We start from the raw sequence: 25,128 nt of genomic DNA on the forward strand, positions 1-25,128 counted from the left end.
TACATATTTTCCTCTTGCCTGCATGAATCGCAGTAATATCACTTCATACCAAGGCCCCAGAGCTGACACTCATCCTGGAATTGTCACAACGCCTCTAACTTATTCCTTTCACAATATCGCTTCTTCCCTTGATCTCACCTCGCTATACGTCAAACCTTGAGCTGTTCAGCAGTCTGCCCCACTCCATGCTCACAGGTCAGGTCTACTTATAGATACGCTACTCTCGGGATGCCGCTTAGAACGGACGTCCACGCTCCTGCGCACTTGGTTCACTGGCACCAGAGGGAACATTATACATGCTTTAGTCACTAGCCCAGCCCAGGGTTTAGAAGACAAAGAGTCTTCCCCATAGCCACAACTTTTTATTTTACTTCTCACAAGTATCAGAGAGCTTGTATTACAGGTGTAGTGACTTAATTAGCCTCCAGCCCTAGAACATCCCCGATATAGTGCCATAAACGCAGTAAGTCTGTTGGCCAATCAAGTAGCTTTAGACCAGATTGGCAGCAAATTGCTGTGTGGGGGCCCAAAGCAACCACTAGTCCTGATCAATAGCTGATCAGGAGCCATCAGTTATTAATTGAGAGAAAGACAACGAATCACTACGATAATGACCAAGAACAGACCTCGTGCGCCACAATTGTGCTCCATAGTGTGTGGTCAAATTAAATACAGGTCTGTCCGCTCTGGCCAGATTTGTCTTTATTCTATTATGGAATGCACACATAATCATCATCATTTATTTATATAGCGCCACTAATTCCACAGCGCTGTACAGACAACTCACTCACTTCAGTCCCTGCCCCATTGGGGCTTACGGTCTAAATTCCCTAACACAGACAAACAGACTAGGGTCAATTTGTGTGCAGGTAAGCCTTAAGCCCAGATAAAATAGCATAGCATTTGATCATGTTAGGACTGACAAGAATGGGAAGACTTTGGCGTGAGTTGGTTAGCTTAACATATATTGCAATATGTGGAACTAACATTCCCTGTTTTTTACTATAGAACAGGACTTGGTACAGCGTTGATTATGTGCGTGGAGAGTGCAGAGTATCCCTGTTTTTTTAGGGTCAATTTGTTAGCAGTCAATTAACCTACTAGTATGTCTTTGGAGTGTGGTAGGAAAATGGAGCACCCGTAGGAAACCCACGCAAACACAGGGAGAACATACAAACTCCACACAGATAAGGCCATGGTCGGGAATTGAACTCATGACCCCAGTGCTGTAAGGCAGAAGTGCTAACCACTTAAGGAGTATTATGCCACTGTACTCTCTAGGCATACTTGAATCAAAGAGATTGTACTTTGTACCAGCACAGTGTTTCTGACTTCAACATATTCCAAGAATTATAATCAGGTTGCACATATTGTAACCCTCAACTAATAAACAAACGTGATCGACAGCAGATAAAGTGCTTGGAAATATATGCTGTTGACAGTTACCATTTAAGAATATCTGTTACCTAGACCCAAGTGCACATTAAACAGGTATTCATAAAGATAACATAATTAAACATATTATTAATGAGTATTACTGTGTGTGTGATCATCCCATGTATTGAAGGGAGCAATGTGAGAATATCAGTCTGTACGATTGTATGATTGTTATATTATTCAAGACAGCAGGATAGGTCCACTTTCATTTCTTCCAGGGTACATGAACATTCACATACACATTTGTGAGTGATAATTGATGAAGTGATAACAGTTCAATTCCCGTTTTGTATCAACGTGCGTTAAAGATTTAATGGCATTCGCAAATATATATGTAAATGTTTCAGTGACTTGTTGCAACTGATGTTTGAGATAAAGTGACGATTGTGGAGAAAGATATTTTCCTACGCACAATAGATTTCCTGACAGTAATCCCATTTAAATTAATAATCCAACATATAAGTTTGTTGTTTTCTTTAAATAGCAAGTTCAGAACCTTTCACAGCTCAGGTCATATGAAGGCAGAAGGGGAGGATTTTACAGTGCAGAGCTCAAAGGGGCATTCCAAAGCCTCTCTGCTCACGACATCCTGTGCAATGTGACTGTGGTTGCCATGACACTGCACACTTATAAATCACTAACAGCAGTCTGGAGAAAGAAAAAGAAAAATGGTAGTTATCAAGCTTCTTCTTATAGCCTTCCAGAGGTATTTAGGTTCTAAAAAAAAATTACAGGATTGTTGCTTTAATGATGCCCACTTTTAGCTTTCTTTAACCAAATATGGCTAACACATAGCAAATAATACAATATTAAATAGTTCATGTTCTGTCACTGTATAGACTTCACTCATATTTTTCTTCACACCAAACAAATAAGGTGTGCAGTCTGCATATAATCTATTCTGATAATTGCATGTATATTTAGCTTAGGGTATATTTTTAGTTTGCAATTTAAATTTTTTTTATTTTTTTTTTTAACACATTTTTTCCCACAGATATTCATCATTACATTTCAGCACGGCATGTTAGATATTTAGGATTCTTCAATAAACGTTCTTGGCTTCCTATTTACTCATGTTGATGCAGAATGCCCTGGGAGAAGACATAACCTGCCGCAACAAGAATTCGTATAGTGCACATTGTTGATATTTTGGGTGTGACGCTGTTATCTGTGCACACAGACTGACCTTTGGGCTTTGTGTGCTCTAGGAATTGGCCGCCCTCACAGAAAGTGTGACTGTAACACATAAAATCTTATGTTCTCTGCTCTCACCTTCTGAAATATAATCATTAAAATGCACTGAAGAGTCAGGAGGCTGTTAGTACAACACTCTGGGATATATTTACTAAACTGCGGGTTTGAAAAAGGGGAGATATTGCCTATAGCAACCAATCAGATTCTAGTTATCATTGATTTAGTACATTCTACCAAATGGCAGCTAGAATCTAAATGGTTGCTATCGGCAACATCTACACTTTTTCAAACCCGCAGTTTAGTAAATATACTCCTCTGGCTCTGCCGATTGTTGTTCTATAACCTTTGTTTCTGGCATAACACAACAGTTTGTAGGGAGGACTAAATTGCTGAATTAAATCTCATGACAACTAGCAGACTTGGGGAAATTAAACTTTGCAGGTTTGAAACAGATTTCTGCAAACTGCTTAGCATGCCGTTGCATAACAAGTGTCAAGAGCAGAAATGAGTAAATCTCCTAGTATAAAATCTCTGGGAGACAAGAAAGTGGTTTTGGAAGTTCCATAACCAGACCCACCTCTGTTTTGTCCATTCACGTCATAACAGTCTGCTCACTAACAGCTGCATGTCCATATACACATAGCTACCACTGAATTAGATACATATGATCTATATATATATATAGCTTATATGCAGTCTAGGCTTGCCTTCCTGATTGACAGTTATACAAGGGAACGTTAAATATGTACAAGAAATGTATTTAACCTCCCCACCCAACATATATTTAGCAAATCAGCTGCTTGGTCTGGCTTTTTTTGATTATAATTTAAAACCTGTAATCTGAGACAAATTCTTTTCATTTGAATTACTTCCATGGCAACTGACTTTTTCACCTCTGCAAAAAAGTCTCCTCACCAAGCATTTAGTACTGTAGGCCATCGACCTTAGATATTTATGGGAGGGGCCACACAAACCTATCCCCAGGCCTGCAGGTAGAAAATACCAGATAGGGTTTAATGCCTAGTGTTCCACTTACTGGGTACCTAGTTATATTGTTTATGTCTTGCAACAAACTCCAGGGCAAATATATGCACTAGAAAAATGAATGCAGTACTCAGAAGATAATCTACATTGACATAAATGGTTCTAGAACTCTTACAGTCCTCCGATTGGTCTTCAGCTCTATTATTAGCGGATTGTACATTATACCTATTTTAGAATTGTTACACTTACAGCACCGCAACCTTTAAAAACTTACATTTTCAGTTATGAAGTATGATGGTAAAATACATTGTTTAGCGTAACTGCAGCTCTGCTAAAAAGTATAACCTCCCCACTCCATTAGTGACAGCTGATGCTCTTTCCACAAAGTTGAGTGTCTTGATTTGGACCAGACACAGGTACAAAAGTGCAGGATTTCATTTATCACTAAACTTGCCTTCTGTGTATGAATTAGCCAATCTGAAGTGCAGTTTTAGTAAACAAGACTGACAAACTGTCAATCTCTCTGTGCCTGCTCTACTACAGGAGTACCTTACCTCCATTTCATCCTAATACAGAGGAGTAAAAGAGCCTGGTGGCCTATTTAAGTATAAACACTGCAGTTGGTTCAGGTATATAGTGAATTTTATGTATGCCATCATAATAGAGCTTACTTTTGTTACCAATTCTAAATAAATATATACATATAATGAAAGTAGCTTTCTACCTACACTATTAGGTACAAAGCTGCTCGTCCATTGGCCGTTCTAGTCATTCGATCCACGCCAGACAGGTCCAGTTTAATGGCCATCAGGCTGAAAACACAGATCACCTGGGGAGCAATAAGATCAGCCAATGACATTACATACATTACAGATGACGGTCATTGATCATCTCCACAGAGCACGGTTCTCATCATGATAGTTTAAGGCGCCCCAGAATCCACAATGTTGTCCAGTCCACAAAAGATAAACAGACCGACAGTCGTGGAAGGGGCAAGTGGCGCGCGAGGAGGCAACGATCTTAAAATGGGGCAGGGGTAGGCAAGTGTGAAATGTTTTGAGGGAACGCTTAAAAGATTGGAGGCTGGGGGCACGTCTGGTCCGGCTGAGCAGGGAGTTCCAAAGGGGGAAGCAGTTACTTTCATTTAAATAATTTTTGGAATGTTACAACAAGTCCATTATATAGATGTTTACAATAACAGGAGTCAGAGATGTGAACACTAGTGTACCATGTATATTATGATCAGTGTTATTGATTTGTGGTTTCTGAGATGTTGTATTGTAAGTTGTGTTTTATATTGAGTTGTGGCCAGGGATCTAAAGGAGGCGTGTGTCAATATTGATATCTGTCTACATAAATCTTAGGTGTCCCTATTTGGCCAGCTCTTTGGAAGCACAGAAACAGGTACTGCTGTACATCCGCTTGTCCTGCTTACATTGATCTTTTCATGCATAAATAGAAATCTGGATAACAAAAAAAAATAATTATAAGTTTTCAGTTTATATGTTGTTATATCCAAAGGATATGGCTGCCTTTTTTTAACCAATGAAGTTCAAAAGGGACCTTTGTGTGAATGCAAACACTTGCCTAGCTGCAATAGTTGGATACACTCTGTAGTATAGTGAATCTAACACTTAACCTTACATTCAATGTCCTGCTGGGTTTTCTAATCGCCATTTGGATCCCTGCATAAGCCCAGAGCATAGAGTCATTAAAAGGACACATCTTTTGAATGCAAGATAAAATTTGGATACACTGTGCTATAAAGTGTATCTTACCAATTACTGCAGCTAAACATGGATGGAGTTAAAAAATACTAGTATAGGCCACAAAAGGTAGATATACTGTATCCTTTAATGTTTTGCTAATTATATCTATAAAACGGTTATGTAAATGAGCACTAAAACTATCATTTTTATTTTCTCCGCTTTGTCTGGGATTATGTGCCAAGAGAAATTGGTGACAAGGGGCCTGATTCATTAAGGATGTTAACTTAAGAAACTTCTTATTTCAGTCTTCTGGACAAAACCATGTTACAATGCAAGGGGTGCAAATTAGTATTCTGTTTTGCACATTAGGTAAATACTGACTGTTTTTTCATGTAGCACACATAGACTTGATAGCTTATTTGTACACTGAAATTTAAAGTTGATATTTGTGTGCTACATGAAAAAACAGTCAGTATTTAACTAATGTGCAAAACAGAAAACTAGTTTGCACCCCTTGCATTGTAACATGGTTTTGTCCAGGAGACTGAAGTAAGAAGTTTCTTAAGTTAAGATCCTTAATGAATCAGGCCGAAAGGTGTTATCACGGAGTCCACACGTCGTTTATGACCCAGGTCTAAGATTATCCTGAAAGGAGGAAGTGTATATATTTTTTTTCACTTAAACCAATTATACTGTAGTAATCAGGATGTGACAATAAAATATTCTTATTTTGGGGAAAAAGGCCAACAATGAAACTGAAACTTTCTGTACGTCACAGCTATGACACTCATGTAAGATGCTTGAAGAAATTATTTTTAAAGTTGTTTCTTGCAAAACGTACAAGCTGCAGTCATGTACTTCTCAATGGATACCACGTGACAGCTTGTTTGCTATAAAATATATTTTACATTCGCTAAGAAGGTGAAAAAAACAGTGACTACAACTCATTAATAATCCCTGTGACTCACACAGGGAACACCGATTCAGCCAAGAGGCATTTGAACAACATGCAAAACAAACCCAGTGACACGGTTATATAAGAACCCGTAATCATATGACGCTATAAAATAAATATAGAAACCTAAACTAAACGGTAGGTAACCGACAGAGCTCCTGCTGTACCTAACAATACAAGTCATGTGATGCTCAGTCAAAGGGACATTAGACTGAAATAAACAGAAATTCTAATATTTTTTTCTGTAGATCTTATTAGTTTCATACCGGAGACAAAACTGAATTTCCAAGTTATTTCTTGGTAAAAGCAAGCAAGTACTTGATTCTACATTAATCCTTTCTCTGCCAGAGGTCCGTGACAAAAAATGCACCTCATCTAACATGTCTTAGTAAATATGGCGCATTCTTATGGTACCATAGTCAAGTGAATACTTATTTTAAATAAATGGGCATTACAACGAATTCTAAAAGATTCCAATTATGTGTATTTTATTGGAGTTTTGATTAATGCCTTGTGTTTGGATGTCAGACACCCCAGCCTATGTCAGAGCATGCAAACATATGCTCTAACACTAGGGGCACTGCGGCAGAGATGACTAATCCCAGGTCATGTCTTTCATTCCAGAAAGATCGGTGGTCAAGTCACCAATGCATCCTACATGCCAGTGGGGTATCATTACTGCGGACGTGTAATTTGTGATGGGGTGTCCAGGACTCTAAATAAGGACCGATTGTGAGCCCAGTCCCACAGGAAGGAGTGACATTTGTTATAGGGTTTACTGCAATGGCCACTTAGTTACCAAATGTGTTTATGGGCATCCAGCAATGGAACCAAACTGTGCCATGGTGCATCCCACGTTCCGAGCAAATAGGCATGATGCACATCTACCCCCCCTCCAGTCACAGCTACCAGCTTTTACTATGGATATAGTCCTACTTGCCCACTTTTTTGACCAAGGAGCAAGTGTGGGGGAGCAATGATGCAAATGTGTGTGGAGAACAGCCGGGGGCGGGGCCATGATGACACGGTTCACATCAACAGGTCCCGCCCAGAACTGCATGAGGAGCGCATCGCATCATCAAGGGCCAGATGTGGGAGGATGACCTACTCTCCTGAGAGTCCAGGAGGCTTTCACGGAATTCTGGAGTCTCCCAGACGTTCCGAGAGAGTAGGCGATTATGTTGTTATGTAAAGACATGTGCAAAGTCAAACAACAAATAAAAGAAAACATTTAATGCTGTCAGCTATAGGACAAAGGCACCGCACTGGAACAAGTTCTACACCAGCATTACATCACCACAACTAGGTTTACAAGAGTGATTTACAGCTTGTAGCATTGCTAACATAGATATGTATCTCAAAGGCATTTTGCCTATGAAGAAATGCAAAGTGTCAAAGTATATTATCTCAATTGGCACACCAAGCAGATTCAAAAATGGATCTTGAGACACTTTGTGACCCTGCGATGCTGTAACACATAAAACCCTCTATAGCAGTTTCATGTCTGTCTTATGCGAAAGAGAATTTAGCTTTTCAACTGTATCATCAGCAGCAGCTATTTATATAGCGCCACTAATTCCGCAGCGCTGTACAGAGAACTCACTCACATCAGTCCCTGCCCCATTGAAGCTTACAGTCCAATTTGCCTAACATACACACACACACACAGGGAAAAACTAAGGTCAATGTTTTTTTAATTGAACTCATGACTCCAGTGCTGTGAGACAGAAGTGCTAACCATTAAGCCACCGTGCTGCCCGTACTGTATGTACGTAACAGTTCCGAAATAACTAGTGGAATGTTAAGAACTTCTCAGATACCTGAACAGTGGTGTGATTGCTGCACGCGCTTCTATCCAGTTATTTAGCCATCGGTTCAATAACCTAAGACATGTACAATCTGGATTGGAGTTTGGAATTAGGGTACACAACATCTGACAAAACAGCAATGACTTCTCACCAATTCCCTGAATCCTCTTACAACAAGTATCTACATGAGTATGTCCATACTATGACGGAAGTCAAGATACTTAACACTTGATGTAACTTATTTAGTTGACAGGAGGTCTGAGTCGGAAACAATTATTTGCAAAGACTTCCTGCAATGCCCTTCAATAGGCTTAATGATGGGAAGTCAATTGTACATAGGAAGAAAAGAATGATCACAAATCATTTTAGGTTTAACGGTACTTTAAATAGCTTGTAGATAACACAAGAGTTCACAATTCAAGGTTTCCACAACAATTTCCTCTGTGAACAGACTATAGGGTGAACGGTTCTCTTACATAGCATTTAAAAACGGAATATCTGGTTGTTCTTGCACACACCATTTCATCATCCGTTCTGATCAATAGATAAAGACTAAACTGACCAACCAGTCCAAGTCAAACAAATATACAGCTGTATAGTTTCACATTAAAGTATATATGTTGCCTACACAAAGTAAGATGTGAGAATTTGTGACACTAACCAAGAATGCAGCCTGTTCATCCATTACTATCTGGTAGGTCACTAGTTCCTAGTGATTGGATGACCTTTATGCTCAAAGATTGGCCCCACCCACAAAATGGCTGCCTCAACTTTATAAAACCGGTTTTCACTGAAGGTCGCTGAAGTGTAAAACAACTGAGCTGCTAAAATCCTACAGTGCAATAACAGATTTAATTATGTGGAAAGAGGTTGTAAAAAGGAGATAACTTTTCAGGAACGTTCCTTGCTTTGCCTCAGCCATGTTCACTCTGCCAAAACACTTTATTCTTGCACCAGACAAGAGTTGGTGTAAGCTCAGGTCTTGTCTATACTCTTCATGGGATGCGTTTTGCGCATTCCAGTTGCACTCGTGTGGAGAATTATTTTTTTTAGGTGCGTTTCCAGCGCCAAAATTCAAAACGCACAAATGTACCACATGTAACAATTGCAGTCCCGACGTCTCTCTCACTCATGATTAATTTAAGCTACTAATGAGGCTAAAGCAATCAATATTTTAGGAGAAACATGAAGAAGTGTAATCTAATGAGAGGGGTGGTTCTACAGTGATTGGAGGTTGGACTTTGATGGAGTGTTTAAATTATCACGGTGGCTTAGTGGTTAGCACTTCTGCCTCACAGCACTGGGGTCATGAGTTCAATTCCCGACCATGTTCTTATCTGTGAGGAGTTTGTATGTTCTCCCCGTGTTTGCGTGGGTTTCCTCCGGGTGCTCCGGTTTCCTCCAACACTCCAAAAACATACTAGCAGGTCAATTGGCTGCTATCAAAATGGACCCTAGTCTCTGTCTGTGTGTGTATGCTAGGGAATTTAGACTGTAAGCTCCAATGGGGCAGGGACTGTTGTGAATGAGTTCTCTGTACAGTGCTGCGGAATTAGTGGCGCTATATAAATAAATGGTGATGATGATATTTATTGCATGGATCGGTGTGAGACTTCTCTAAAGACCAAAGTACCTTGAAGTGGAGGGATTATACAGCATACCTCCCAACACGCAATCGGGACAAAATAAGCCCCGCCCATGTTCTGCACAGACTCCACCCACAAATGCTTGGTAAAACTCCACCTACTTTTTAGGTATGATATAGGCAAACATGATGCAAAACCAATGGAATGCACTTTGTAAACTAGGTGGTAAGTGCTCCGAAAGGTACCAACCAAAGATGCTGCTCTCTAATATTTACTCCTCTTGCCTTTGAAATGGTTTGTTCGATGGGCCAAATCTACTATATTATTTGCCATATAACAGTAGTTTATATCATTCTTATCACTGGTTAAAGTATTTAACAAAAACGATAAACAAAAGAAAAATAGTCAATACATTTATTTGAAATACTCAGTTCTGACATTTTTCATGAAAGTTGATCTAAAATGAACAGCCATAACGACATTCACAAAATATAGGTAAAAGTTCGGACACAAAGAATGTAGTTAAGTTATCTGAAATTCTATTTCGGCACCCGCCCTCCCTACCCAAACAATTATTAAACTCTTCCGTGACCAGTGGGTAAATTAATCAAATATCCGGCAGCTTTGCACGGTAAATATAAAGCGGCAATGGCTTTAAAGGCAAAACTTTTGCCTTTAAAGCTATTGCTGCTCCAAATTTACCATGCAAAATCGCACTATATTGGCCAATTGCAAAACTCGCTATTTGATACATTTACCCCTGGGAGTGATTTCCTGCTATGTGTCATAGAATAAGGAACTTCAGTCTGGAGAGGAAAGAAAGGCTTCATTCTAAAATATCCATTCTGACAAGATCCTGAATTTGAACTACTTATATGTGACAGGTGGAAGAACCGATTTCACACGAAACATTCCCAAGTGTTTTTGTACATCAACACGAATACTCAAATACCGTTATTACGGTAGTTTCAACGCTGGCTCTTTGCACGCAGCACCCTAAGCTGTGAGCAGAAAGCCGGGTTAAATTCACTGTAATAACAGTAGTAGGATTAACGCTGCGTTAATCTGGGTGGACTTGAATTCCCCCCCCAAATTGTTGGATTTATACACTACACTTTCCTTAATATTATATTTAAACAAATAAAAATTCTATACAAAGTACATGAAATTGTCTCTTTTAACCCTGTCAGTTCTCTATTGTTTTAACGTGATTTTTACAGGACCCAGAAGTTCACTTGCGCTACAAGCACACAACAAGAGAGATGGTACCTGAGCGCATCAATAAAATAATATTAAAAGGCAAGCCTTGCATGAAATATTTATATACTATACTCACCGAGCATCGAGAGGCAAACAAAATAAGATTTTTTTTTTATATAAAATATCCATCTCTAATCCAAAATGAGCTAGCTTGCACAAAGCCATAAATAATAATATATACAGATCCATTGGAACAGATGGATGGTGAACCTTACAGCAATCTTAGGTTCTTAGAAAGATCTTTGACAACTCGTTCTTCTTCAATCTTAAAAAAAAACTGAGAATAGTGTCTTTCATACAATATCTCAATGTAATCCATATTTTTTCTCCAATTAAAAAAATAATCTACATTTATATTACACATTGTGCAATAGAAATGGCGATGTAACAGGTAGGTCCCTTCCTTAAAGGATCAGTAACTACAATCCAGTATCAAAGAACAGAATTGGGTCCAGCCAACTTTACGATGGTAAAATCTGCTCCAACGTCTATCTGCCTGGCTGGCTCGCCAGAGTTGTGATTGATAAGGCAAAGTGCTGAGTGTTGGATGCTTGACCCTTCCATTGTAAGTTCGCGGTTCATGATTTTTAAATCTTTCCCAATATCCTGTTCCTTATAAATAATTTAGAAATAAAAAAAAAAAAATATACGAAGTTCGGGAAACCTGTAGGGTTGTTCCATGAGTGGTAAGAACAGAAAACACTGCTGGAAGTAGCTCGGACAGGTAAAACCTGTATTTGTTTACTTGGCACAGTATTATTTTCACCGTGGCACTAATAGGCATCCAGCCTATACTCCCAGGGTATGAAGAATTTGAGAGTCAATCCTGGAAGACTAAGTCTGTTTGTCTGCTTGGCACCACTTGAATGTTTGGAGATAATCTGAAGGTGCTTTGTTGTCCTTACAGTTCTAATCCCTGGAATATTCACCGGTTGTTAAGCTTTTATTTAGCCTGTTACATTGTCGGGGTCCTCCTCATATAGTTCTTCACTGTCGGAAAGAAGTTTGCCCAGTTCTGTAACTTCCTCCATCTCCACGTTTAAGTAACCGTTGCCAAGCTTTGGAAGACTCTCGTCCATGGGTTCCAAAACTTCATCTACCGTACATCCCTGGCTGTATTCACATTGACCGTACGCCTTTTTTGGCCGTTTCTGTAACCAGTCTTGGAGAGTTTGTTTCAGGAACACAACCGGGATGGGCAAAGCGGCCACTATGATTAAGCTGACTAAAAGACCAAGAGCCCAGGGTGGATAGTGCAACTTGTCTTCCACTGCCTAAAAAACAAACAAACCAGAAAACATCAAACTCAGTAGGAAAACACCAAAATAACATCCTCTATGGACTAACGGACGAACCCGATCTAGAACGCAGCCGTACCTTCTCACTGTTCCAGGACTGGTACACAGGATCCTCAATGCACATTCTGATCAAACTGGCAAGAAGGAGTCCAATCATAGCCAGGATACTGATATACTGCCACATATATTTGTACACTCTCCAAGGACGATAACCCAGCATTCCTTCAATGTCACTCATAAACCTGGACAGAAGTTGCAGACAGTGATCAGGATGACGAAGATGACATACTTTATGCTAGCAGTACCTGGCAAATGATTTCATGCAAATTATGAAAAGAAAAAAAAAATCTTCAAAACAATACGATTTTTATGCATTCAGTTGGATTTCCTAAAGCTTGATGGCTAATCCCATGTTAGCTACTCTGGAAGGAGTGGTCCACTTTAGCTGTATTACTTTGTACATGTCCTGCAACTATCATCTTCCTGGAATCGCTGGTGCTCATACACGCAGCAGGTAAAAGCAATGCTAGTGTAGACAAAACCTTGTACTGTGTGCTCGCTTTTAGCAGCACACAATCCAATAAATAAAGCAGAAGGGTGGCTAAGTGGCTAGCACTTCTGCCTGACGGCGCAGGGGTCATGAGTTCAATTCCCAACCATGGCCTTATCTGTGAGGAGTTTGTATGTCCTCCATATGTTCGCGTGGGTTTCCTCCGGGTGCTCCGGTTTCCTCCCACACTCCAAGAACATACTGATAGGTTAATTGGCTGCTATCAAAATTGACCCAAATCTCTCTCTCCCCCTCTGTGTGTATGTTAAGGAATTTAGACTGTGAGCTCCAATGGGGCAGGGACTGATGTGGATGAGATCTCTGTACAGCGCTGCGGAATCAGTGTTGCTATATAAATAAATGGTGATGAGGATGATGATGATTAAATTGCCATTTTATATTATTATTTTTTTACATATACAAGTCCAGATTCTGCTGTAAGGCCATACTTTTCTTAAAGTATTTCTTTTAATCTAAAATATGGAAAACAACATTGCTTAATAGTATAACTTGTTCCTGTTAGGTTTCCAGTGCAGCCCATGGACAGAATATTATCCTGCACCCAGTTCCCTGTGTACTGCAGTATATTTACTAAGCTGTGGTGTCTGCCATGACTGATCTGCAGATATAAATGCAGCCTCTATAGTGCCACCTAGTGGCCCCACTATAATAAAAATGGTAGAATTAAATTAACTCTCAGAGACGGAAGAACAAAACCAGCACATTTTTTTAGGACATAAACAGCGCGAGTTAGGAAACCTGACCCATTGCAGGGAAAGCACGTTATTGTTGTGCTTATTATGGGTGAATTTATAAATATCCAGTAAAACATATGTGCAAAGAGAAGCTTATGTCCGAGTAAATTTACTTTTATTAATTTTAGTTGGATCTACAACCCTATTTCCCTTCCTTACTAACAGATGCAGATACGCGTGCAGTACACATAGCAGCTAATCAGGCATTTGCCTTCCTCGTCTAGATTGATCACAGCCAATTACTGCACGTTTACACTAAGTGTAGTAATTAGCCCCCTCAGACTGCAACAGAAAAGTGACAAACTATAACAAACATAGTAGATTACTGTCATGTATTCACCAAGCAGTAACAAGTTACTTGAGCTGGTGTTCTTAAACAAATTCAAATTCAATACTATGACATTGGGTATGTAACAGATTATAACAAGTGTACCTGTCTGCTCCGTACACCCAGGCCACGGCCACGTTTTCAAATATCACCACGATAATGAGAGGCAACGTGGCTGAATAGTCATCAAACATGGACACGAAATAGGACCCTGATCGCTGAACGAAGAGCAGCCCGATCAAAAGACCAATTATACAGCAGGAAACTATAAACACGCAAAAAGGTAAAAGAATGTTAGCAGGGAAATAATTCAACATAATTATATAAATACACAAAGCTGTAGAGATTCAGTGGTTTTTATTTATATAGGACTAGAAGATCTAGTCCGGATCAGAGCCATTTGTCCATTACTTTAATGGTGACTTGGGGCCTTAGAGTTGGCAGCATTTGCACATTAAATGTACGTAGAAGAGACACATTAAAAAAAAAAGAAAGAAAAAGGATCCTTAAGAATATATGTTGAGTCGCACGTGGTATAAGAGCATACCTCCAAACATGTCCATCCCCAACAGCAGGACAGGGGGCGTGACCACGGCAAAATTGGGGCGTGGGCACCCCCCCCCCAGAGGGCTGCGTAGTGCTGCCCATTACATACCTCCCTCCCCCCATGAATCCCACCCACGGGACAAACATGTCCTAGAATGGGACAGAGCACTAAAATCGGGACAGTTGAGAGGTAAAGATCAGGGAAATAACCTTAAAACACCTTATAAGAAACCTTCACACCACAGCGTACAGGGCACACAGTGTGATCGCATGCACAGTGTACATCATTGATCCCGATGCTGGCATGCTAGCGGTAAACCCCACCATGCCTGAAACGTGGCAATATAAATGCCTGCTCTGTTTTCAGTACATGGAGCATGCGATCAGCCAGGTCTGGCCATGGTATCTCATCACTGTGGTGAGAACAAGCACTTAAGACTTAAAAAAAACAAACAAACAAACAACAAAACGGAAAAAAAAACAAAAACACAACATACAGTAATTGTTCTAATATAATACCTTTTAGGTTCAGATTTAAAATGATAAGTATAAAATTGCAATTAACCTCCCCGACCCCGCGTGAAACCTTAGCAACATACCTACTAATATGTTAAAAAAAGCAAGGATCAGGATAAAATAAACTCCACACTAATCAGCTCACAACATTTCTGTAAGGCCACACCTCCTTTGTGGGGATCCGGGTAGGGGAGTACCTTAGAACACAAAGTGAATGCAACAAACATATGTTGGGGAATATTCTAACTGACAAAACGTTAAGGGAAATATTTACTAAACTGCGGGTTTGAAAAAGGGGGAGATGTTGCCTATAGCAACCAATCAGATTCTAGCTGTCATTTATTTAGCACATTCTACAAAATAACAGCTAGAATCTGGTTGCTACTGGCAACATCTCCACCTTTTCAAACCCGCAGTTTCGTAAATATAGCCCCAAGTATTAAAAATGTTTAACCCATAGCAACCAATTACATAATATTTGTCCTTTTTTTTTTAGTACATATGGAAAAATAAAGGTAAACATGTAATTTCTCTGGGATGGGGTGCCTTTTCGTCAAGGCTACATAAATGTGCCACAACGTGTTCCACATGTAAATGGATCGATCCTAAGACTCGTCAATCTACCCCGGCTTTCTGCCAACTCACCACCCACAACAGACTCTGAATGAGACACGTGTATGAATGTTCTTACTTGTGAATATGGTTTTCCTCTTGCGTAAAGCCGGGAAGTTATCTAGCAGCGGGGTGATAATTCCTTGCATGTTTCCAAACATTGTGCTGAGTCCCAAGTTCAACAGCATAAGGAAGAACAGCAAAGACCAAAACGGGGAAGCAGGTAAGTGAGTCATTGCTTCAGTGAACGCTATGAATGCCAATCCTGTGCCTTCCGCACCCTGCCAGAAGAAAGAATCAGAGATTAAAGACTTTGACAAATCACCGTACTGATACTGTAATGTCAAAAAAATCAAATGGAGTTTCCAAACCTTGTTCATCTCGTCCTCTACCCGGCAGTTTTCAATGCCATAGTGTGTCAGATTGAGGGTGACGTTCGTTCTTGTGTACCACTGGCTGTACTCCACATTAGTCACGTTCTCATGTAGAGAGTTATTGAACAATATGCCACGGTCAACCAAAGCCTTGATCTTGTCCAGGTTTCTGATAAAAGGATTTGACAGATTAGATTGTGTTTTTTTATTTTGTGTTAATTGTGATTTCTGTGTATGTCAATTTTACACCAGGTTCGGAATCAAAGGAAAGACGACTTACTCTGCAACGCACTTTTCCGCAATGACATTTGCCCGAAATCCCAAGACTGAGAACACGACCAGAGTGGCTAAAACGGACGTCATGAAGTTGATAAATGACACCAGAATGGCATCAAAGTGGCAGTTGTTATAGCGATTATTGTAGCTGGAGTACGCGATCACACTTCCGAATCCCAGGCCTAGAGCGAAGAAGACCTGGGTGGCTGCCTGTCGCCAAACCTGTACGTTTCCCCAGATTTCCAGCTGAAGAGAGAAAGACAATGGTTCAGAGATGGCCAACATCCAGTTGTGGAGATACAAATCGGAATCAACACCTAATCATAGAAAACCTAGGTCTTGGTATGAACAAGCGTTGCTTATCCATTATTCCCCCCCAATTCCTTCTTTCATAACATTATTTCAAATCAGGAAACATACTGAACATTTTGTTCTGCAACCACATTTATAAGGACACCAAACACGTGTACTTGGTCTAAGCTCGTGGGTCATAACTCCCAAGAAAATTGTAAATTGTCAGGTCACATCATTTAGTCACAGTCGTCTGTGTTATGATTATGAAATAGGGTTCTCCTGACGAATTTCAAAACATATACATATATATATATATATATATATATATATATATATATATATATATATATATATATATATATATATATAGTGGGCAGCACGGTGGCTCAGTGGTTAGCACTTCTGCCTTACAGTGCTGGGGTCATGAGTTTGATTCCCAAATATAACTTTTTAAAGAATGAATAATTCTCTTGTGTGAAAATTATTAGGTATTTTCCCACTTGCTGTATTTTGTAAATATATTACAGTTGGTAACCGTTTAGACATCGCTCAGAAATACATTGGGATAAACGTATCAAGCTGCAAGTTTCCAGAAGGATTGAAAAGTGGAGATATTGCCTATGACAACCAGATTCTAGCTGTCATTTATTTAGTAGATTCTACAAAATGACAGCTAGAATCTGATTGGTTGCTATAGGCAACATCTCCACTTTTCAAACCCGCTGGAAACTCGCAGCTTGATACATTTACCCCTTGGTCCAATAGACACATTTGTAATCTGGTTTACATATATAAATGTATGCTCCCGATTTCCCCTCTGTATGTATACAGCGGTGACAATAAACACTGTTCAATTAAAAATAAATGATTATATAATTGGTTTTGTTGTTATTTTTTTTGTCATATTTTAAGGTCATCCATTTTGCTAACTAGATAGACAAACTATGAGGTTGAGCGTTCGTGTATGACCACATTTCACTACTACGTGGTGGGTGTGGTTATTGCAGGACACGGTGATACATCATTCTCGTTTTGGGGATCACCAGATCATGCCATTTGGTTAAAAGGAATGTGTTTCATCTGAAAATTGTTGCACATCGGTTACCATGGTTTTAAAAGTACCAATTATACCTGCCACATTCATGTTTCATATATACACGTAGTCATTAAGCAGGCTTCATTTGGCTCTAGGAAATCCTCTTTTAATAAAGAGTTTCATTACAAAAGAAAAAAAAAAATATTGAAAACGGGGAAACAAATTAGAATCAACCACATATAAGAGCTCATGGTGATAAATGATCACTGGCTATTGACAACTGTACCTTTGGTGTAAACATAATTCGGATTCCATCTATGGCACCATCCAGCAACAGCCCACGGATCAGGAAGCAGAAGAGAACAACGTAGGGGAAAACTGAGCTAAAATACATCACCTGGGAAACCAAATAAAAAGGTATAACAGTAAACCGAAAAGAACCAATAACTAAGTCAGATTAATCAAACATACTGTAGCTTGTGAACTATATACTCTTTCAAATATAGTTGATCCTTCCAGCCAAATGACCCAGTGAACACTTTCTGCAGCTCTACTGACCAGGGTTGGATGGACTTATTCCTCCTATGCTGTAAGCTGCTACCATGACGCTGCACTACCATTAGGGAAGAGGCAGAGCGTTATAGATCCACCCCATCCTTGAAGTCCAGGGGGGGAACAGTGTAGCCGTTTTACTCCCCCTGGATTCCACGGTTACTCTAACAGCCTTGGCTGAAAACGTGACATTTCAGAGGAGAGTGTGTATAGGAGGACCAATGAGAAGTCGCAAGCACGCACATTACGTCTTCTCATTGGGCCTCTTGCACACACCCCCATACTGCAGCCAAATGTTCACCTCTTTAGGTGGTAGTGTGGCTTTAACAGAAACAGCATGCTAACGAGAGGGTCTCAGTGATGCGACTCCTCCCTATTTGCTACAGGGGGCGTGGCTAAAGAGAAGAGCTGTCCTAAAATGTGCAACACCATAATGCCAAATACTGAATGGAAGACCGACTATGGGAATGTCCTTATTAGTTCTTTCGATCTGCAATGCCTGAGATGAGTTCATCACCATTTAAAGCACAAAGCGAGCAGATTTATGAATTGAACTTACTTTGCCGGATGATTTTATTCCCTTGATCATGCCGCCACACACCAGAACCCAGGCAAGAACAAGACACCCTGTCATTGGCCAATTCATGTCTGAGGTTCCAATGGATTCTGTGACATCCAGGGCCTTTCTGTACCAGTAGTAAGTAGTGGGAGTAGTCTTCGCACACTCTGGTTCTACAAGGAACACAAATACACATTGTCAGACATCATAGATGGGTTTTATCCAAATAGACATTTGCACAGAAATATAGACCTACTGACAATCATCATCATCATCAATTATTTATATAGCGCCAACATATTCCGTAGCGCTTTACAATTGGGGACAAACATAGTAAACTAACAAACAAACTGGGTAAAACAGACAAAGAGGTGAGAAGGCCCTGCACGTAAGCTTACAATCTATGGGACAATGGGAGTTTGACACGAGGCTAAGTCTACATTTTGCATTTCGGCCCAGCCAGACTGCAAAGGTAAAAGTGACTCATAAGCTAAATGATCCTGTCACACAACAATGTTGGTCAGCGGGTAGTTGTCTTGTGTGAAATTGTGCAACGGGTACAAATAGGGTAATGTAGTGAGGTTAAGAGGGTGGTTGAGGAATATTATAAGCTTGTCTGAAGAGGTGGGTTTTCAGAGAACGCTTGTAGACCAGAGGAAAGTCTTATTGTGCGAGGGAGAGAATTCCATAGAGTGGGTGCCGCCCAAAAAAAGTCCTGTAACCGGGAATGGGAGTGAAAAATAAATGTATTGTTGTGTACACTTATATTTAGATCTTTACCACTCTCCCACAATGCCGCTTTTTATTTAAACTTTATTCATAATCAGTGGAGTTATGTTTGATAGAACTTAGCATATTCTGTACATGTTCTGTATATCAGATACAATTTACTTTTGTCTCCTTATTTGGTGAACTGGAAATCAATACAGCTCTTACCTGTTTGTCACATAATAACAGACATCGCAAAGCAGCTCAGAGTCCAAATAAAAAAACAAAATCCTATTAATGGTAATATGTTTTTTTTTTTTTAAATGAGTAAAAAGCTGCAACAAAGTAACGTATAATCCAATTAAGAATATGGCAGAAGTCTTAATAAAAAACAAATAGACTCCCAATATATACTTTACCTTTTTATATACTATACTTTTTTTATAAACATTTAACCATAATATATTCTCAACATCAGAAACCTTATTGCATATAGACTAGGGGGTAAATGTATCAAGCTGCTAGTTTGAAAAGTAGAGATGTTGCCTTTAGCAACCAATCAGATTCTAGCTGTCATTTTGTAGAATGTACTAAATAAATAAGTAGAATCTGATTGGTTGCTATAGGCAACATCTCCACTTTTCAAACCCACCGGAAACTCGCAACTTGATACATTTATCGCCAGAGCTGTAAACTTAATAAGTCAGATTTTTTGCTTTCCATCGTTTAATGTAAAGAAGGATTTAATAAAATTCATCTATTACAAATAAAGTGCTCTATATTATCACGGTAATACAAACTCTAGGGGGTAAATGTATCAATATGCGGGTTCTTCAACACCTGCGTGTTCAGCCTCTTCCGCGATTAAATTTCAAGCGGCGCTGCATTGTAAAAGGAAGTTAACCCTTTACAATGCAGCGCCGCTTGAAATTTAATCGCGGAAGAGGCTGAACGCGCGGGTGTTGAAGAACCCGCATATTGATACATTTACCCCTAGGTGTCTCTTAGCTTCCATAGTGACCTATGATATCTATATGTAATAGTGGAAGGGCGCAATGAAATGTAACAGATTGACAGACAATATAAATGTTTATAGCTCTTTTGGGTAGAAGTAGAAGGAGGATAAAATCGGAACTCCGTGAGGAAAGAAGAAATATAAAATGATTCTTACCCTAGAAATCCCTATAAGTTGTGCAGATCCTCAGGATGTAGCGATAATGCAGTCCGGGTATAGAGATGAGTGCAGTATGAGTCCGTTAAAAGAAATTCTCCGTGCTGCCTAATCCTTCGTGTAACCGCGTGTAATACGCGGCTACACGAGGGATTAGGCAGCACGGATTATCTTTTTTATGCCGCATTCATCTCTGCAATCACCCTTTGCAGGTCAGACCACCACTTCCGCGTATTACACGCGGTTACATGAAGGATTAGGCAGCACGGAGAATTTCTTTTAACGGACTCATGCTGCACTCATCTCTATACCCGGACTGCATTATCGCTATATCCTGAGGATCTGCACAACTTATAGGGATTTCTAGGGTAAGAATCATTTTATATTTCTTCTTTCCTCACGGAGTTCCGATTTTATCCTCCTTCTACATCTACCCAAAAGAGCTATAAACATTTATATTGTCTGTCAATCTGTTACATTCCATTGTGCCCTTCCACTATTACATGTTATCTTACTATAGGAGATGCATTTTTGATGAGTGCTCACCTTGTCTTTACTATGATATCTATACATTCTTAGTTTCAGACGCTCATTTATTTATTTTTATTTTAAGTAATGTAGGTTGGCTCCTATATATGAAAATAGATGTTACAGTATATGCATTTATTTTTCCACTGCTATCAGTGCGAAGATGTTTGTGATTAATGTTGACTTACAATGTAGCAGAGTCTCCCTCGTTGGAAATGAGCTGTGATTGGCAGCTCCTGTGACTAAGGAGGGTTTATAACCTCTCATTGAACCTTGATCTGATTCATCTTTAAGAAAGTCACTACTGTGACGAAACGCGTCAGCATTAGGATCTTCCCTGCAAACAGTCGGATATAAGAAGTTCAAGCTGTTGGATGTTATCTTATTGACACACATAACAGTGTCTGAGAAAGGCAGCGGCAAGTTTTTACTCTTTTCATCAGGGGACGATGCGCTCCCAGAGAGTATATCTTCAATCTGTTGTGCCGAATAAAATTGCCAAAACGGACACACCGGTAAAAAGGTAATTGGCCACTCCCCCCTCTCTTCATCCGCTGTTAGATTGACAGTTGTATGACATTTGAACATTCCAATGGTATTAACAGATATTGTGTGTTCCCAAGAGATCTGGAACACAAATATTAGCTATGAACATTTTCACTGTACGAGTTTATAGGGAGTTACATTGTTACTAAGTGGCAAGAACTAAGGGGATTATTACACCCATCCAGAGGCAATTTATTGCACCTTTAACTTCACGGTGTGCTGCTATGTGCTTTTGTATAAGCAATATCCGACTTATTAAGCTTCCAGTTGGTAAATGTATTAAGGAGCAATTATTGAAAATCGTCAATATTCTGCGATTTTGACAGCTAAATTTAAAATGGCAATATGTTTATAGGCAAGATTTGCCTTTAAACACATTACCGTTTTAAATTTGGCTGTCAAGGTCGCAGAATATTGTCGATTTGCAAAAATCGCTCCTTAATACATTTACCCCAGATCTTGTCTCAGTGCAATAAGATTTCTGATGTTGAGAATATATTATTGTTAAATGTTTTTAATAAAATTATTTTGAAGTATATATACTGGGAGCCTATTCGTTCTATTAAGACTTCTGACGTATTCTTAATTGGATTATACGTTACTTTGTTGCAATTTTTTTTACTCATTAAAAAAAAAAAAAATCAAATCATATTACCCTTAATAGGTTTTCGGGTTTTTATTTTGACCCTGTGCTGCTTGGCTCTCTTTCTATTTATATGATTAATTTGTGTTTTGTGGGAAGTGTCATTCCCTTTTTGGAGGAGCTGATTCACAGTTATATTTTCAAGGACATTTATATTTTTATCACTTCGGTTTAAATTATCTGTAATTAAGCAGCTAGGTATTTGTATTTTTTTTGTCTTACCTGTTTGATTGGCCAGGGTGGGACAGTCCTCCCAGGGCAGAGGGTACTGGAAGGAATTGAACATGTAGAAAAGACTCCATCCAATGATAACATTATAGTACAGCGCCACAAAGGAGCACACCTGCAGACAATGCAAAGTGATGTTTAGAATAAGCAGGTTATCCGCTATCGTCCGTCAACGTTCCATCAAGATTATATTATACTGATGTGTCATCCATCTACATATCTATAACATTCCGCTCTCTCTCTAGACCCGTCTTATCCCGTTCATATATATAATTAGGTCTCCTCCCTCTAGTGATGTCTCAGTACACCCATATGTGTTTCTACATAAACACGTATGGGTGTACTAGCCTCCCCTTATCGATATAGACCAGAGGGGCCCAACAGGTTTATCTTATGCCCGCAGTGTACCTACAAACAGGGCTTGGGAATACGTAGGAGACAGCTCCAAAAGTATGGAAATCTGGCAAAGGGAAAGCGCATTGTGAAAAAAAGTGGGAGTCTCTCTACACCATCCCTCTGTCTTTAGTGCTCTCTCATCCCTATAGATCTACACCCATGTCTCCCTACACCATCCCGGTCTTTAGTGCTCTCTCATCCCTACACCATCTCTCTGTCTTTAGTGCTCTCTCATCCCTATAGTTCTACATCCAAGTCTCTCTACACCATCCCTCTGTCTTTAGTGCTCTCTCATCACTATAGGTCTACACCCAAGTCTCTCTACACCATCCCTATGTCTTTAGTGCTTTCTCTTACCTTTAAATCGACACTCATGTCTCCATACCAACATTAGTGACCTTCCACCCCTATAGATCTACACCCAATTCCCTGTACACAACATCACAGTTTGTAGTGCTCTCCAATCCCTCTAGACCTACACTGATGTCTCAGTAACTTATTTCTGTCTTTAGCGCTCTCTCAGCCCTATACATCTACACTGATGTGTCAGTACACCATCCTCCCTCTTTACCTCTGTCTCATCACTCTAGATTGATCATCACGTCTCAGTACATCATTTTTCTGTCTTTAGTGCTCGCTCATCCCTCTATATTTAAAAGTCAGTGTGCCTTGAGATATATTTTTGGACTTACCACACAGCTAGCAAAGCCAATCCCGGCTAGCCGAGGGCTGATGTGTTTCCAGACCCCGATGCTGCCCTGACGTATGCTCTGCCCAGCCGCCAGTTCCAAGAAGAAGAGGGGGATACCGATGATGAGCAGAAGCACAAAGTACAATAATAGGAAGGAACCTACCAGACAAACAACAAAAACCACTGTTTAGGCCACAGACATAAAAGTATACATATCATTCCTTAGCAGTGAGATTACATTTAACCATTCATGAAAATATGGACAGCATTTAGATGTCCTACACAATCCTAGTGGAATATATTGAGTGCAACTGGCGAGCCGACAATGTCATCTATGTGCACATCATGCCATTGGGACCATTTACTTTCAACCAGCGTGCAAAGACAGCAAATTCATCCAGATGACCCCATTAATGAATCCCTTGCTTGTGTACATCACGTATATTTAATGCATCATATATATGCAACTCTGGGCTCCTCCCAGGCACAACCAATGCAGAATATAGAATATAGATGGGGCAGCATGGTGGCTCAGTGGTTAGCACTTCTGCCTTACAGCACTGGGGTCATGAGTTCAATTCCCGGCCATGGCCTTATTTGTGAGGAGTTTGTATGTTCTCCCTGTGTTTGCGTGGGTTTCCTCCGGGTGCTCTGGTTTCCTCACACACTCCAAAAACAAAGTTGTAGGTTAATTGGCTACTAACAGATTGACCCTAGTCTGTGTGTACGTTAGGGAATTTAGACTGTTCTCTGTACAGTGCTGCGGAATTAGTGGTGCTATATAAATAAATGATGATGATGATGATTTTTCAACTACTTTGTGGCTTCTTAATTAAATTGAATTTTTCTGTTTGGTTTTTTTAAGTACTGAATGATTTATCCTCGTTTAGGTCCTAAATTAGTCATCAGTATTAGGTGACATTATTACACGTGTCAATTTTGTGTATTCTATTGTATTTACTACATTAGTTGCAAAAAGGTGAGGCTGACTCCTGGATGCCACAATCTTAGAGGGCTCAGAAAATTCTGCACCTTCAACAACACTGCAGGATGCACACGGTTTGCACTTTTGTAAAATGAGCCTTATTAACCTTCTTCACAAACAGTTGTAAAATGAAAAAATGAAGCATGATGGAATTTATCTGCATACATTTATGCACACCACTAGAGGGCACTACTCTATATGGCATGAAAAGGATTGTGTCACAGTGTACATTCATTAACACTGATTTGGATTATTGTTTAAACATGTTAAAGTCAACCAATCATCTATATACAGTGCAGACAGACAATGTTCATGCCAATGCAGACCATCAAATTACTAGGAACTAGTTACATTACTGGAGCAGTGCGAGTTTAATTTGGAATAACGAATTAAACTCCATTCTCAAAAAATATTGGATTAGCCCACACAATATGTGCTTCAACTGCCTCTAGGTACTCTATATTGGCAGCTTCCACTTGCCGTAGGCAATAAGCAATCTATAATGACTGCTTCCACTTGCCGTAGGTGATAGGTAATCTATAAAGACTGCTTCAACTTGCCGTAGGCGATAGGTAATCTATAAAGACTGCTTCAACTTGCCGT

The 25,128-nt window shown here is 39.7% G+C and overlaps 1 protein-coding gene across 5 annotated transcripts in view; it reads right to left on the reverse strand.

Annotated features, from left to right (window-relative positions):
• Window positions 1–10,073: 10,073 nt before the first annotated feature.
• The window catches only part of LOC142107539 (sodium-dependent neutral amino acid transporter B(0)AT2-like), a 59,620-nt gene continuing 44,565 nt past the window's right edge, over window positions 10,074–25,128 (reverse strand). For all 5 annotated transcript variants that reach the window (XM_075191022.1, XM_075191018.1, XM_075191020.1 and 2 more), the window contains exons 3-12: window positions 23,542–23,699; window positions 22,448–22,568; window positions 18,630–18,802; window positions 17,805–17,915; window positions 16,193–16,434; window positions 15,910–16,081; window positions 15,618–15,819; window positions 13,970–14,129; window positions 12,311–12,473; window positions 10,074–12,207 (exon numbers count right to left, since the gene is read on the reverse strand). In XM_075191022.1, the coding sequence (XP_075047123.1) occupies window positions 11,881–12,207; window positions 12,311–12,473; window positions 13,970–14,129; window positions 15,618–15,819; window positions 15,910–16,081; window positions 16,193–16,434; window positions 17,805–17,915; window positions 18,630–18,802; window positions 22,448–22,568; window positions 23,542–23,699 (1,829 nt within the window). In that variant the 3' untranslated portion in view covers window positions 10,074–11,880. The remainder of the gene's footprint in view (window positions 12,208–12,310; window positions 12,474–13,969; window positions 14,130–15,617; window positions 15,820–15,909; window positions 16,082–16,192; window positions 16,435–17,804; window positions 17,916–18,629; window positions 18,803–22,447; window positions 22,569–23,541; window positions 23,700–25,128) is intronic.

The sequence above is a fragment of the Mixophyes fleayi genome, chromosome 11 (assembly GCF_038048845.1).
Source record: "Mixophyes fleayi isolate aMixFle1 chromosome 11, aMixFle1.hap1, whole genome shotgun sequence".
NCBI lineage: Eukaryota > Metazoa > Chordata > Amphibia > Anura > Limnodynastidae > Mixophyes > Mixophyes fleayi.